Source organism: Dendrobates tinctorius, unplaced genomic scaffold (assembly GCF_039654945.1).
Source record: "Dendrobates tinctorius isolate UK_male_01 unplaced genomic scaffold, ASM3965494v1 ptg000016l, whole genome shotgun sequence".
NCBI lineage: Eukaryota > Metazoa > Chordata > Amphibia > Anura > Dendrobatidae > Dendrobates > Dendrobates tinctorius.
This window is the reverse complement of record NW_027361684.1, coordinates 7166230-7183168: the sequence shown is the minus strand read 5'-3', so window position 1 is coordinate 7183168 and position 16939 is coordinate 7166230. Positions and strand designations below refer to the sequence as shown.

The window sequence follows — 16939 nt, the reverse complement described above, 5'->3', positions numbered from 1 at the left end:
ACATATCCCCCCAGGGGGCGCGGAACGTCACGTCAATGCAAGTGAGGAGAGCGTAGCATGTGACCCCTCGGACATAATAGTGACGTTAAGCAGGGTGGCGAGGTGTGAGTTCATCACAATGTGTATCCCAATACTTTTATCCATATAGTGCTTTTAGAAATTCTACAGCTACAATTCAGATGACTTACCATCAAGCTGTCCTGTCTTCTGAGTACAGAAAAAGAGAAGGCAGGGCAGGAGCAGTAGTGACTGGCCTTGTAACAGGTGTACATCTTGCCCGAACTCCCAGTTACCTGAGTAAAAGTTAAAAACCACATTGCATTATCTCTTATTCCATTATATGACATCATCTTTATTCGATAGCTTCAGAATTTTTATTTTAATCAGCTGGAATAATGTACATTAATTTATTACGCATTCAATGGTCAATCATATGTGGAAATAAATACATTATGTAAAAATTTCTAATAGTTGCAGTAATGGCTCACACACAATTACAACTGTTTGTACTAATCCTTTATGGCAACACAACTTCCCTATGGATGAGTTTCACATACCGGCAGGGACTGTATGATGGATCGTACAAAACAACTCAAAAATGCACGTGGTTATTTCATTTTAGTTTCTTTATAATATCAGAGACACATGGAGTTACCATATAGACCCATATTATGTCACGTGTTGGAGGTCCAAGTGTTCTCAACTGTAGCTGACAGTTTCTGGAAGAGTAAACTTTTATTGTGTACTTCCTCATTAGCAAAGAGGTGTGACATCAAAAGTGAAGCAGATTGCCCTTAAAGCAGGCTGGTCCTCTCCATATCAGAGACCTCACATTGTAATGGAAAATATTTCCATGCCACAACAATAATCTGATATTAACACAATCCAGAAGAGGATGACTGGAGGACAGAATCACTTTTGTGGTTCCGTCAGCCAGGATTTTCGGCCTTAAGAGAGCACAGAAATATAAGTGAACCTGAATTCTGCATACATCATAGTGGTCTTTGGTGTGTCTAGAATGGGAAAGAATGCTTGGAAATATGGAGGTCATATTATTCCACCAAGAGGTTTCTGTAGAAAAATATTACATAAATTAGAATAATGTACTTGCGCCCATCTTTTCGTGTATAAAACTAGCCATACTCCGCTCATCTGAACAAGAGCGAAAAGCTCGACTTTCTGTTATATGCCTGCATTTAGTTTGACAGAACAGAGAGGAACAGAAAGACAAAGATCTAACCATAACTCAAATAATTTGTCTCAGTGTCTCTTCTGACAGAAGTGGATAACACTTGACAACAGGCAGTGGACCGTGAGTCAGACAGAAAGGAGACAATACTTAAACAAAACAGCTTTCAGTTTGCTCATTTATCATATCTATCAAATGAGATCAAATGAGAGCACAAGCATTTGGCTCATGTACCAAATCTATAATTAAAAAAAGGGAATTGTACTTTGCAGCTGAGAATTAGTGCATATGTCTATACCTGTCAGTAACTAATGGCTTTTAATTGAACATATCAACTATGCACTGCCAAATACTGATGTGTAAGAACTGTACAATTGACAGAAAGGGGTTAATGGTCTTTTCCATCAAAGACTAGCCTGTTCTTTAAACTCTGTATCGTGTTCTCTATTCTTCAGCGATGTTTCCCTAATTCTACGAAGTCCATTAACTACAAATTTGGCTACTACTCATGTCACACAGAGAAACTCTTCTTTCCCATTTACAAGCCCCAAGAGACCTGTCAAGGAAATGTCTGACTGTTTGCAGCTGCCAAGTTCTAATTTAGACACTAGGCAGGAAGACGAGTCTCACTCTGTATATGACTATGGCTGAAAAATGTTTACAAGCAAATCGGTCTGTACAACCAAATACATAAAGTTGCAGAAGACGCCTAGTTTGTGGGAACGCATGGGAGAAACCGTAATGCTGGATCTGTTTTTGTACAAATTCAAGAACATCCAGAATCATTCTGCAGACATCAGGATCGTCTTAGACGACTAAGAATGGGAAATTACTCTAGATGAATCTGCAGGTCAATTGTTTTTAATTTGAAGAGGAGTCGGTGACTGCAGAAACGGAGCGGTGGACGTGCAGATTTTCAACATCAACCATTTAGCATTAGACTACAATGTTTTCAGCTAAGACTGTGCACATCTGTATCAAAACCTCTGTCACAATTTCCAGACAAAATCCATAGTGTTGCATGTGGGATGCTTTTTCTAGTAAAAATATAGATTGACCCCATCGTAAATTATATGAACCATCGGGTGTCGCTGATGCCTGCAAATTGATGAATCAGACACTCCACCGGCTGATCAGATTTTTTTACTAAGTACTCGCATCACTCAAAGTAACTAGAACTATTTTGTCCAGAAGCCAACATTGTGCAGGTCCTTGGTTATTCTTCTAAATGTATATATAATCAATAACAGTTATGATGCCCATACACTTAGAGGTATTCTCAAGTTACCTCTTCAGCAGCTTAGAGCTGTGTAGTCTCCTTGCTTCCTGGTTTCTAGAAGGGTGGACTCTTTTCCTTGAGTGACAGCTCTGGTGAATAGAACTTGTACGAGTTCTCATATTAGTAGAACTATAAAGCTCTGCACAAGTTCGGCTGTAACACATTCAGCTATCAGTGGTTTGTTCTGAGACTACACGGTTACGAGCATCCATCAGGTTGAGCTGAACTTTATAAAAAAAAAAGTCTGGTTCAGCTACCAGAACGAACCCAAACCACTTTCAAGTGAATTAGGGTCCCGAACATCCGGGGGGTCCCACGCTGTCAAACAGATGGCTCTGACTGGCGGTAAACTTACTGTAATCACCACCTCTGAGTATTGTGGATTCCTACACTGTTAGGCTGGTTTCACATGTCCGTGTCTCCGGTACTTGTGGTGACAGTTTTTCACGTACCGGAGACACTGACACACGTAGACTCAATCAAATGAATGGGTCTATGTATATGTCAGTGTGTTTTCACGGACAGTGTGTCCGTTTGCAAAACACGCTGACATGTACATTTTTGAGTGACAGCACGGCTCACACGGACCCATACAAGTCAATCAGGACGTGTGAAACCGGCCTTACACAGAGGACAGCGTGTAGGCCAGCAGCTGTGACCGGCAGTGAGGTTACCGCCGGTCAGACATCAGCTGATGACTACTATTGTCATCAGTGTTGCCTGCTCTCGGTGATAGCAGCGAGAACGAGAGAAGCTGGTGAGAGAATTCATCAGGCGGCGCCTGTGCACAGTAGGAAAGTCAGTGAGATATTTGATTAGTGCAGTGCATGTGTAGCTTAGTGTATATGAATTTAGCTAATAAGTAAAGAAATAAGAAAAACCGTGGAGTTCCCCCTATTTTTAATAACCAGCAAAGGTTAAGCAGACAGTTGTGGGCTGATATTAATAGGTTGGGAAGGGGCCATGGATATTGGCCCCCTCGCAGACTAATAACACAAGTGATCAGTTGCCCCAAAAATGAAACATGCATTATATGAACCTCGACTCTTCACCGCTTGCCCTTCATTACTGATGTTACTGCTCAGCATTGCATCCGGATGTAGCAGAGTTGGGGATCGTCGTGGGATGGATTTACAGTGGATCCCTTTGGATTATATTATTTTTTAAAGGTAATAAATGGATAAGAGAGGGCCAGGGAGTGTTTTGTACAATTAAAGGACTTTTCTCTGCGTGTGTTTATTACTCTGGACTACGTGATTAGTAATGGGGTGACTTATAGATGTCTCTCCATTGATAATCACATGGCTTGATGTCAGCGGACATTACATACAGTTGTGGACAAAAGTATTGACACCCCTGCAATTCTGTCGGATAATAATCAGTTTCTTCCTGAAAATGATTGCAAACACAAATTCTTTGGTATTATTATCTTCATTTAATTTGTCTTAAATGTAAAAACACAAAAAGAATTGTCCTAAAGCCAAATTGGATATAATTCCACACCAAACATAAAAAAGAGGGTGGACAAAAGTATTGGCACTGTTCGAAAAATCATGTGATGCGTCTCTAATTTGTGTAATTAACAGCACCTGTAACTTACCTGTGGCACCTAACAGGTGTTGGCAATAACTAAATCACACTTGCAGCCAGTTGACATGGATTAAAGTTGACTCAACCTCTGTCCTGTGTCCTTGTGTGTACCACATTGAGCATGGAGAAAAGAAAGAAGACCAAAGAACTGTCTGAGGACTTGAGAAACCAAATTGTGAGGAAGCATGATCAATCTCAAGGCTACAAGTCCATCTCCATCTCCAAAGACCTGAATGTTCCTGTGTCTACCGTGCGCAGTGTCATCAAGAAGTTTAAAGCCCATGGCACTGTGGCTAGCCTCCCTAGATGTGGACGGAAAAGAAAAATTGACAAGAGATTTCAACGCAAGATTGTGCGGATGTTGGATAAAGAACCTCGACTAACATCCAAACAAGTTCAAGCTGCCCTGCAGTCCGAGGGTACAACAGTGTCAACCTGTACTATCCGTCGGCATCTGAATGAAAAGGGACTGTATGGTAGGAGACCCAGGAAGACCCCACTTCTTACCCCAAGACATAAAAAAGCCAGGCTGGAGTTTGCCAAAACTTACCTGAAAAAGCCTAAAACGTTTTGGAAGAATGTTCTCTGGTCAGAGGAGACAAAAGTAGAGCTTTTTGGGCAAAGGCATCAACATAGAGTTTACAGGAGAAAAAAGAGGCAAAGAAAAGAACATGGTCCCTACAGTCAAACATGGCGGAGGTTCTCTGATGTTTTGGGGTTGCTTTGCTGCCTCTGGCACTGGACTGCTTGACCGTGTGCATGGCATTATGAAGTCTGAAGACTACCAACAAATTTTGCAGCATAATGTAGGGCCCAGTGTGAGAAAGCTGGGTCTCCCTCAGAGGTCATGGGTCTTCCAGCAGGACAATGACCCAAAACACACTTCAAAAAGCACTAGAAAATGGTTTGAGAGAAAGCACTGGAGATTTCTAAGGTGGCCAGCAATGAGTCCAGACCTGAATCCCATAGAACACCTGTGGGGAGATCTAAAAATGGCAGTTTGGAGAAGGCACCCTTCAAATATCAGGGACCTGGAGGAGTTTGCCAAAGAAGAATGGTCTAAAATTCCAGCAGAGCATTGTAAGAAACTCATTGATGGTTACCGGAAGCGGTTGGTCGCAGTTATTTTGGATAAAGGTTGTGCAACCAAGTATTAGGCTGAGGGTGCCAATACTTTTGTCTGGCCCATTTTTGGAGTTTTGTGTGAAATAATCAATGTTTTGCGTTTTGCTTCATTCTCTTTTGTGTTTTTTCATTTAAGGGTGGTTTCACATTTGCGTTTAAGGCCGCAGCGTCGGCCTGCGCATGGCCACCGCTAAGCCCCGCCCCCTGCCGTGCCTCCACCAGTAGCTCCGCCTACGGGCGCATGACGCTGCATGCGTCCCCTATCTTTAGCACTGGGGACGCAGGCCGTGCGCAGGCATGCGTTTGGCGGCGCATGCGTCCTTTTGACGCTGCGCCGAGTGCACCAAATTGCAACAGGTTGCATTTGGCGCTGGTCGGCGCAGCATCAAAAGGACGCATTCGCCGCCAAAACGCATACCTGCGCACGGCCTGTGTCCCCAGCGCTAAAGATAGGGGACACATGACACATGCAGCGTCATGCGCCCGTAGGCGGAGCTACTGGCGGAGGCACAGCAGGGGGCGGGGCTTAGCGGCAGCCGTGCGCAGGCCGACGCTGCGGCCTTAAACGCAAATGTGAAACCACCCTAAGACAAATTAAATGAAGATAATAATACCAAAGAATTTGTGTTTGCAATCATTTTCAGGAAGAAACTGAGTATTATCTGACAGAATTGCAGGGATGTCAATACTTTTGGCCACAACTGTAGCTGACATCATCCTGTCTGCTTTACCTTGGCTGTTTATCAAAAATAGAGTGAACCCAATGCTGTTTTTAAATTATTTAAATAATAAAAAAACAGAATGAAGACCCCTCTTTTTTGATAGCTAGCCAAGATCATTCACAGAGCAGAGAGCTGCAGCCCACAGCTGTCTGTTTTACCTGTACATGTTATCAAAAATAACATTTTTACATATTGCGCTGGCCAATCACAGCCATGCCAATTTTTGGCATGGCTATGATGGACCTGGAAGTGCCCACATTAGAAAAGCTTATTGATTGTCTGAGCCGCATCTTTGTTCAGGCTGCCGAACCTGAATAGTAGCACGTCCGTTAGGCTGCTTTCACATATCAGTTTTTTGGCGTCAGTCACAATCCGTTGGATTGACGGATCCATCGCAGATTGTGAAAAACTGATGCGACGAATCCGTTTTTTCGCCGGATCCGTCGCATCGGTTTTTCATCTGTTTCTTCCGTTTTTTGACAGATCCATTTTTAAAAACGTCCACAGACAGATACATAGATAGATAGATAAACAGATCTACAGATAGATATGGGATAGACAGAATACATAGATATAGCCATAGATATATCTATGGATATATCTATAGATACAGTATATCCATAGATATATCTAAGGATATATCTATAGATCTATCTATCTTTTGATATATCTATGGTTAGATATAGATAGATAAATAATAGCTAGGCCGATGTTTATTAATTAACAATATTTTTTATAGAAAAACAAAAAACAAAAAAAAAAACAGAAAAAAAGATGGAGTGGGCTCCCGCGCAATTTTCTGTGCCAGAGGGGAAAAGCCAGTGGCTGGGAGCCAATATTTGTAGCCTGGGAAGGGGGTAATACCTATGGCCCCTTCCCAGGCTATGAATATCAGCCGGCAGCTGTCTGCATAGCCTTTACTGGTTATTAAAATAGGGGGACCCAAAAAAAATTGACGTGGGGTCCCCCTACATTTTATAGCCAGAAAGCCTACGCAGACAACTGCGGGCTAATATTCACAGCCTAGGAACGGGCCATGGATATTGCCCCCCCCCCCCGGCTACAGATACCAGCCAGCAGCCACACCAGAAATGGCGCATCTCTAAGATGTACCAATTCTGGCACTTAGCCTCTCTCTTCCCACTGCTGTGTAGCGGTAGCAAATGGGGTATTAAGAGGTGAATGTCACCTTGCTATTGTAAGCCCGGTTAATAATGGAGAGGCGTCAATAAGACGCCTCTCCATTATTAATCTTATATTAATAAAGGGTTAAAAAAACACATATAAAAATAAAGTATTTTAATGAAATAAAAAACGACACGTTTTCAAACTTTTTATTTTACGCCAATCCAGTCGAAGCCATCGATCACCTCCAAAAAAAAATAAAAAAAACAAACCAACTCCCTGTCCGACGCAATCCCATTAAGAACGATAATCTCCCCTATAGGCCTCCGATGACACACTGACCGGAGATAACCCTCCAGCAGTGTGTCATTGGAGATAAGCCTCTCGCTCTACGGCACTACAGCGTGAGAAAATTCTCGCAAAGTGACAGGTGAACTCAGGTGACCTGTCGGAGACAGAGTGATACAATGCGGAGGATTATCTCCATCATTGTATCACTGGAGCGCCAGGAGAGTGGTTCCATCAGCTGATGTGACAACTCTTCACGGGAGATCGTCGTGGGACAATCGTACTAATTGGTTTACGTCGGACACGGAGTATATTATTGGTTTATTAATTTTTTTTCAGGTGATCGATGGCTTCAGGGATAAGCAGAATATGGTGAGTATGAACTATATATGCGTGTTTTTTTTTACATTCAACAAATTAGCCGGATGATGGGACTACTACTGTGGTACCAATATTCAAAAAGGGCTCTAAAAGTGAACCTGGAAATTATAGGCCAGTAAGTCTAACCTCTATTGTTGGTAAAATATTTGAAGTGTTTCTGAGGGATGTTTTTCTGGATTATCTCAATGAGAATAACTGTTTAACGCCATATCAGGATGGGTTTATGAGGAATCGCTCCTGTCAAACCAATCTAATCAGTTTTTATGAAGAGGTAAGCAATAGACTGGACAAGGTGAGTCATTGGATGTGGTATATCTTGATTTTTCCAAAGCGTTTGATACCGTGCCACACAATAGGTTGGTACACAAATTGAGAATGCTGGGTCTGGGGGAAAATGTGTGTAAATGGGTAAGTAACCGGCTTAGTGATAGAAAGCAGAGGTTGGTTATAAATGGTATATTCTGTAACTGGGTCGCTGTGACCAGTGGGGCACCGCAGGGATCGGTGTTGGGACCTATTCTCTTCAACATATTTATTAGCGATCTGGTAGAAAGTTTGCACAGTAAAATATCGATATTTGCAGATGATACAAAACTATGTAAAGCAGTCAATACAAGAGAAGATCTGGATAAGCTGGGAACTTGGGCCGAAAGGTGGCAGATGCAGTTTAACAATGATAAATGTAAGGTTATACACATGGGAAGAAGGAATCATTATCACCATTACACACTGAACGGGAAACCACTGGCTAAATCTGACATGGAGAAGGACTTGGGGATCCCAGTTAATAATAAACTTACCTGGAGCAGCCAGTGCCAGGCAGCGGCTGCCAAGGCAAACAGGATCATTGGGTGCATTAAAAGAGGTCAGGATACACATGATGAGAGCATTATACTGCCTCTGTACAAATCTCTGGTTAGACCGCACATGGAGTACTGTGTACAGTTTTGGGCACCGGTGCTCAGGAAGGATATAATGGAACTAGAGCGAGTACAAAGGAGGGCAAAAAAATTAATAAAGGGGATGGGGGAACTACAATACCCAGAGAGATTAGCAAAATTAGGATTATTTAGTCTAGAAAAAAGACGACTGAGGGGCGATCTAATAACCATGTATAAGTATATAAGGGGACAATACAAATATCTCTCTGAGGATCTGTTTATACCAAGGAGGTGTGTCACAAGGGGGCATTCTCTGCGTCTGGAGGAGAAAAGGTTTTTCCACCAACATAGAAGAGGATTCTTTACTGTTAGGGCAGAGAGAATCTGGAATTCCCTGCCTGAGGAGGTGGTGATGGCGAACTCAGTTGAAGGGTTCAAGAGAGGCCTGGATGTCTCCCTGGAGCGTAATAATATTGTATCTTACAGTTATTGTTAGGTTCTTTAGAAGAACGTAGATCTGGGGATTTATTCTGACAGAATTTTATAGGCTGAACTGGATGGACAAATGTCTTTTTTCGGTCTTACTAACTATGTTACCATCATTGGCTAATGTGTCAATCACTGTCACTGTATCAGGCATAGCCGGATGGGACTTGTAGTCCCATCGGACGATGCCTGCATACACACACACATGCAGGCCCCCGCACAGCCCCGCAAAGACCCCCCCACAGCCCCCATCAGACCCCCGCACAGACACACATAGCCCGCACACACCATACAGGCACAGTGTCGGCGCATGCACAGTTAAAAAAATGGAATACGTAGCCGGATTCCGTCATTTGTCGGACAGCGAAGGATCTGTCACCCATAGGCTTCCATTCTAGCAAAAATCAGACAGCGACGGATCCGTTGCTGTCTGATTTTTCGACGTAGACAAAAAACGTTCCTATGTCCGTTGTCTCCGGCCGATGGACAAAGAATTTCCGACGGATCCATCGAACGATGGATGAAACGTGCGGCCATCCGTCGCTAATACAAGTCTAAGAGAAAAAAAAACGGATCCAGCGGCATCAATCGCCGGATACATTTTTTTCAAAATTTGACGGATTGTGACTTATAGCAAAAAACTGATATGTGAAAGGGGCCTAAGAAACCCTTGTTCGGGATCCTTGCATGGACACTTTACTGTTCAGGTTTGCCCATCGCAAAGTGTAGCTTAAAAAAAAAATAATATATACACAGACATTGTGCACAATGAAAGCGATTGTTTTAGTTCACCAATGTTAGGAACACAATATTTTCTACAGCCCAAGATTATGTATGAAACATGAGATGATGGAATAATAACAGAACTAATCCTGGGTGGATCCTATATCACTTACAGGAGCAATGTATAGGGAAGCATAAAAGTAGTAGTGAGCTAAATTGAGTGAAGAGATTTCAGGACTCAGGCCAGCTCCATACTAAGAAATGACAGCAGTGCCTGGCAATATTGATAAAATATGAAAGTATAAAACTGTGACTGATCTGATGAGTTCTTTGTTTTAATATGTATGTACAACCTGGAAAGCAGATGTATATCGCGCAGATAGAGGGAAACACCTACAAAAGAGACAGCTGGAGGACCGTCACCTTCCGTTTCACGGATATCAGCACTTTGCACCTTGGAAAACAGCTGCAGGAAAATGCAGCAAACTATTTCTAAGGTTTCCTGCAAACAGTTGTTTTTGAATTTTTTAGACTTTTGTTTTTTACAACCTTTTACATTCAGCCATAAAACGAACAAATTGCATACTAGAGGCATACTGCACTTAAAAAAAAAAAAAAAAAAAAAAAAGAAAAAACCTAAAAACTTCCATTGAAAAAGATTTGTAAGTAATTTTTGGGGAGACTCACAGTAACTAATTATTTTATATTTATTGGTGGCAGAAGAATGACTGAAGTGACGGTACTGGCTGATGAATTTGTATTTTGAATAATGCGTGGCTAATTGTATATTAATTATGTGGTGCATTATTGCTATTTAGGCGCGCAGGTTGGGGGATTGTTTTTTTTCAGGAGGTCAATGTACACATATACAAAATGTTTCACTTTATAAGACGCAGCTGATTATAAGATCCATCTAGGTTTTAAAGGAGGTTAGTAAGAAAAAAAAAATCTTAGACAAAAAATGTGCTGAAACTTTTAAATAAAATAAAAAGAAATATTTAATGGGAGGGGAAAATCTGTGAATGAGGCACTATTATCGAGGACATGTGAGATTGCAGATCTCATATGAAACATCCTCTCCCTCCTTGTAATTGAAGACCTCTGATCTGCATGCTGCAATTACAAAGGAGGGGGATGTCTGATCTGATTTTAATAGCAGACCGCAGTTCACACTCACCATTTCCCTCCCCCTTGTATATGCAGAACTCAAACCAAATACCCCCTTCTAGAGTTGAGCGACTTTGGTCGGATCGGGTTTCATGAAACAAAATTTGTTTCAGATGAAACTCGTCCGACTAGGGCAAAAAAAGTCGGAGTTTCGTCCGAAACCTGACCCCAATGAAAGTCAATGGGGAATAAAAGTCGGCATTGAGTGGATGACATTCATCCGCTCAATGCCGACTTTTATTTCCCATTGACTTGCATTGGGGTCGGGTTTCGGACGAAACTCCGACTTTTTTTGCCCTAGTCGGACGAGTTTCATCTGAAACAAATTTTGTTTCATGAAACCCGATCCGACCAAAGTCGCTCAACTCTACCCCCTTCCACACCTCTTCTAATAGCAGACCTCAGTTAACACCCTACATCCACTTCTCTGGGCCAGTGTTTTTGCCAGGCGCCATGCTGTACTGTCAGGTGATGTCGCAGAGCGTCAGGTGACAGTGCGCACCTACGTGTACTGTGGTCCTGCCGCTGGGTGTAGGTAGGATGCATACTGCGAGGCGCCAGGGAAGAACACGAGCGGGACTCCATATGCTTTTTGCACATTGCAAGCCATAGTTCTGTTTATAACCTCTCTCCATAGTGGTTATACCGCCATTCACGGCACCTCTTTTCTACACTGTAATCAGCTCCAGCAATCTAATATTTGAGAAGTCATAATCTGAGCTAAAAGTCACTTTTTTGGATTGTTGAGCAATAAACAGTATGAGAAGAATGCAGAGTTCTTTTTAGTTTGTCATTTTGAGAGCTGGAGTGATCAGTGTGGTAAGACAAGACGCGGCTGGAAGATGTCAACACTAGATGTACATAGTTGTTCTGTAACCACACTGTATGACTTGCAGAGAGATGATGGGAGTAATACTCTTGATTATAAAACAACCTCCTTTATTATGTATAGTGCCCTCCTTTAGTAAATAGCGTAATCTCTTGTTAGGTACTGTTTAGCACACACTTCCCTTAGTATATAGCAGAGGTCCCCAACCTTTCTGACCTTGAGAGCCACATTTAGCTATGAAAGAGAGTCACATTCAGCTCAGACAGATAGTCATGAGTCACATCCAATTCAGAAAGAGGATTTCAAGCCACATTCAGCTCCTGCCCCACTCGCAGTAGTGACACCCAGAGGGTCGTTAAAATGTATTTGTCATTTCAGGAGAAATTGCAGCAGAATGCCTGTGTCAGCCTCTCTCTTTTCCCTCCTCTCCATAGACCATTATAAGCAGCAACTACCATCTCCAATCTCATTAATGGGAAAATTTGCTATCACTGAAGACAGATTTTACCTATGACTTGAGAATGTTGAGAATGAAGGATCAGTCCAGGAGGAGAATGAAATACGGTATATCTTATCAAATAAATCCATTTCTAAGTTGTTTTTTTTATTTTCAAGTGCACTACAGATTTATGAAGACAATGCTTTAATTTTCAGCTAAAAATGATGCCTCTCCCAGACAATAGGTATGTGTGTATTGGGAAGGGGGTGGAGGGTCATCAGAAAATGATCAAACTTGTTAACAAAAAAGCAGTAATTTGGTTGTTGTGGGCAAGATTCTATTTTAGGACAGTCTATATGTATGAGGTGCAGTGTGTTCAAATCCATTTCCTTTCAATGGTTTTAATGCAAGGAAGCGGGAGAAGGAGCGAAGACTCTGCTATGTTTGTGGTAAACCTGTAAGGATGGAGCTGAGTATTAGTATCTCTGCTGCAATCCTCTTTTTTCTTCTACAACTCAAGGGATGAATAATTAACTCCCACATAACAGGTCACAGGGACGTCCTGAAAAACTGATCCAAAGGGTTTCCCTGGAAAAAATGCCAAGACAAGCAATATAAAAGTGTTTATGGGAGATGTTTTGTGTTCACTACATTTCTTTGCCATTCATAGCTACTCAAACATTTCTCAATACACTATCAGTACAGCTGAAAAGAAGCATAAAACAACCAAAAACACTTAAGGATGTGAAATTTCTTTATAAAGAACTAAAAAACTATCTTTATTGTAAACTATTAAAATAAATATTTATATATATAACCAATATCATAATAGATCAACAAGAATGGGAGTAGAAACAAGTGCAGGAAACCAAAGGGTGGGTTCACCCGAGTAGTATAGCGTATAATACACCGCATAGTCCATATGAAATCAATTAAATACAAATAAGCATTGTGCCACATAAAACATAGTGTTCATATGGCAAGTCAGAAGAAGTGCTAAGTAAACTGTGAATAAGTCACAATGGGAAAGTCACAATGAGAATCATGCATAGCACCAATCTATCTAGACCACACATATAGGATTAAATAAAGGTAACAATACCTGCAGTGTATGGAACCAGGGACCCATCACACTCGACGCGCGTTTCGCAATGAAATGCTTCGTCGAGGGTATCCTTAAGTGTTTTTGCCGCTCATAGCTCAAATCAGGTCGTTATACTTGATTAGAGTAGAATGGACGATGTCTTACTAAAAAAGAAAAACCCTATCTAAAATATAACTTTTAATAAGTATAATGTTAAAACAAGAAGTCTTGATACCCCCTGAAAAGAAATGCCTTAGTGCATAAAAAATATAGAACAAGGGCTACAGCAAGACCTAGGGGTAAAGAAAGAGTATATAACAATATTTACCCTCTAGGCTAATGATATTGCCAGTGTGATGAATATCTGGCTAATGTCCACCTCTGCTTAAAAAGTTAAAAAACACGCAGAGATTAGCCCACGAAACTCAATACCTCACAAAAAAAAACTACCGTAACAAAAAGCCCTAATCATCAGGGTCAATGCTGAGTCACTAATCCATAAACAAATGCAAAATGGAAGGTGATGTAATTGTGCTCAAAAGAACATCAGTCTCACTCAGCTGGTGTGCAGGAATGAGTGATCTGACCCTTGGTACACAACTATCTGAGAGCCTACCTAGATGCGGAGGTTGGCACCCTAAGATAACTTCACCCTACAAGACGTTAGTCAGAAACAGAGGGCCACATGGCCTGTATCCACAGTTTTATTAGTATTGGATAATCATGAGTGAAATCAGATATTGAGCATGTATAATATGCATAAACAATGAATATATATACATGTGAGGATAGGAGATAGTCCAAACAACTACACACATAACTACAGCATATACAGGGTGGGCCATTTATATGGATACACCTAAATAAAATGGGAATGGTCGGTGATACCAACTTTCTGTTTGTGGCACATTAGTATATGGGAGGGGGGAAACTTTTCAAGATGGGTGGTGACCATGGCGGCCATTTTGAAGTCAGCCCACCCAGGTGTCTCCATATAAATGACCCACCCTGTACATCATAATAAGAACACATATAGATAAGCCACTAGTAATAATTAGGGACAAAGACTGTTATTGTCTAAATCCTATTAAAGCACTATATATATATATATATATATATATATATATATATATATATATATATATCATGCCAACAACCCCAAGGAAAAAATGATAAACTGGGGATTTATCATATAGAAACCACACGTGGTGCCAATAGGGAACAAATAACTCTCACAAGAATGATACAAATAGGTATTCCATCAGGAAATATGCACACCAGGGTACCACATTAGTACATAAAGATGAAACTCAAAGCAGATAACATCATAAGGACAAAATGTCCTAAGGATACAGCTGTACTTATTTGTCTAATTGTGGTATTCCACACAGGCGGCTGAAGACCATAATGGTATGGACTCTCGGAGGAGGAATGGACGATGTCAGTGCCGGCTGTCAGTGTTCAATGCTGTTTGCTGCATTGATTGTTATAATTGACACAATGTGCTGTTAAATTCCCATGCATAAACTGATGATGTAAGCCATGATCGAGAACAGATTGTTTGAAACACATAAATGTGTGTGAACTTGGACCTTAGTAAACCAGAATTTTGCAATGATTTATGAACTGGTTTCATCCTAACGGAAGTGCAGGATTACATCTTTCATCGGAATAAAAACACATCCCTTACCCTAAGGGTGTGTGCACACGCTGCGGATTCTGTTGCGGTTCCGCAGCGGACTTGGCCACTGCGGGTCCGCAGCAGTTTTTGCTGCAGTGTACTGTACCATTATTCCCTATGGGAATAAAAAACCGCAGTGCAGACGGTGCAGATTTTTCCGCGCAGTTTTCCTGCGGTTTTGAAACCGCAGAAAGAATTGACATGTCAATTCTTTCTGCGGATTCCGCTGCGATTTGCCATCTCCTCCATAGTGGAGATGAAAAACCGCAGGGCAAAACCGCAGCGCAATCCGCAGGTCTTTTGACCTGCAGATTTACCTGCGGATTTTACAAAATCAGCGTGGCCAAATCCGCACCCCAATCCGCAGCGTGTGCACGTAGCCTTAACCTTTAAGCGAGAAATAAAATAAGTCTCAACTAACTTTTTTTCTGCTGCCTGTTACAATTTCTAAATGGTTTAGCGTGTAAGCAGGATACTCCAAGAAAGTGAGATAGGTAGAGATCAGACAGACGCTCACACCACCCTAGCCTTTGGTGATTTTTCTACTCAATACTAAACGTATTTTCTGCTGTTTTTTTGTTTCCTTTTCTTTTTTTTTATCTAAAAATTAGATTAAACTCGAGAAGTGAAACAACTGTACTTTATATACTCAATTTATGGTTTTGACATTTTGTCTTGACACTGAAATATACAGTATTACAACCAAAAACAAGAATGCAATGACTTGGACATCACTTATAGCCTTAAGTTATTCAACAGTACACAGGACACAAATCAGAAGTTGAACGTTATTTTTTTTTTTTCAAATGAAAGTGAAAAACGTTTGTGTCAAAACAGTTGTGACAGGGCCATAGCCACCATTGTGTAGCATCCCCTCTTCTTTTACAGCCTATAAACATCTGAGAAGTGAGGAGACCAACTGCTGGAGTTTCGGGATAGGAATGTTGTCCCACACTTGTCTAAGTAGGATTCTCGCTGCTCCAGTGTCTTTGGTCATCTTTGCCAAATTTTTCATTTCACAACAAGTAAAATGTTTTTTTATTGGTGAAAGGTCTGGACTGCAGGCGGTCAGATCATCACTCAAACTCTTCTTCTGTGAAGCCATACTGGTGTAATAGATGGAGTATGTGGTCTAGCATCGTATTACTGAAATATGCAAGGTCTTCCCTGAAATAGATATTGTCTGGATGAGAGCAGATGTTATTCTAAAACCTCTACATAATGCTCAGCGCTGATGGCGCCTTTCAATATATGTAAGCTGCCCCTGCCATAGGCACTAATGCAGCCCCATACCATCAGAGATGCAGGAACTGAGTGCTGATAACAAGCTGGGTGGGCTCTCTACTCTTGAGTTTGCAGGCATCCATGATTTGTACAAAAAAATTAAACTTTTGATTCATCTGACCACAGAACAGTTTTCCATTTTGCCTCAGTCCATTTTAAACCACCGCGAGAAGACGTCACCGTTTCTGGATTGTCTTGCTATATGGCTTCTTTGCATGATAAAGCTAGAACTTGCATATTTGAATTGCACGCCAAATGTATTCACAGGCAATAAATTCTGAAAGTATTCCTGAGCTCATGTAGTGATTTGAATGGCCAAATTGTGTCTGTGTTTTATGCAGTGCTGCCTGAGGACCCATAGATCATGATCATCCAATATTGCCCGTCAGCCCTTTCCCTTGTGCACATGGATTCCTCCAGGATCTCTGAATATTTGATGATCTATTGTACTGCACCTGGTGTGACATACAAACATCTTTGCAAATTTGCATTCAGGAACATTTTTTCTGAAATTGTTCCACAATTTTAGACACACAGTTGTTCACAGTTTAGTGAACCTCTGACCATCTTTGCTTCTGAGAGACTCTGCCTCTCTAACATGCTCTTTTTATACACAGTCATGTGATTTGAAAATTGACCCTACAGCTGGTTTTCATTAGTACCACT

General features: G+C 41.3%; 1 protein-coding gene across 6 annotated transcripts in view; it reads right to left on the bottom strand.

Moving 5' to 3' along the window:
- ZSWIM7 (zinc finger SWIM-type containing 7) overlaps positions 1 to 16939 on the bottom strand; it is a 132980-nt gene that overhangs the window by 11799 nt on the left and 104242 nt on the right. For all 6 annotated transcript variants that reach the window (XM_073565371.1, XM_073565367.1, XM_073565370.1 and 3 more), the window contains exon 5: positions 189 to 293. In XM_073565371.1, coding sequence (XP_073421472.1) covers positions 189 to 293 — 105 coding nt within the window. The remainder of the gene's footprint in view (positions 1 to 188; positions 294 to 16939) is intronic.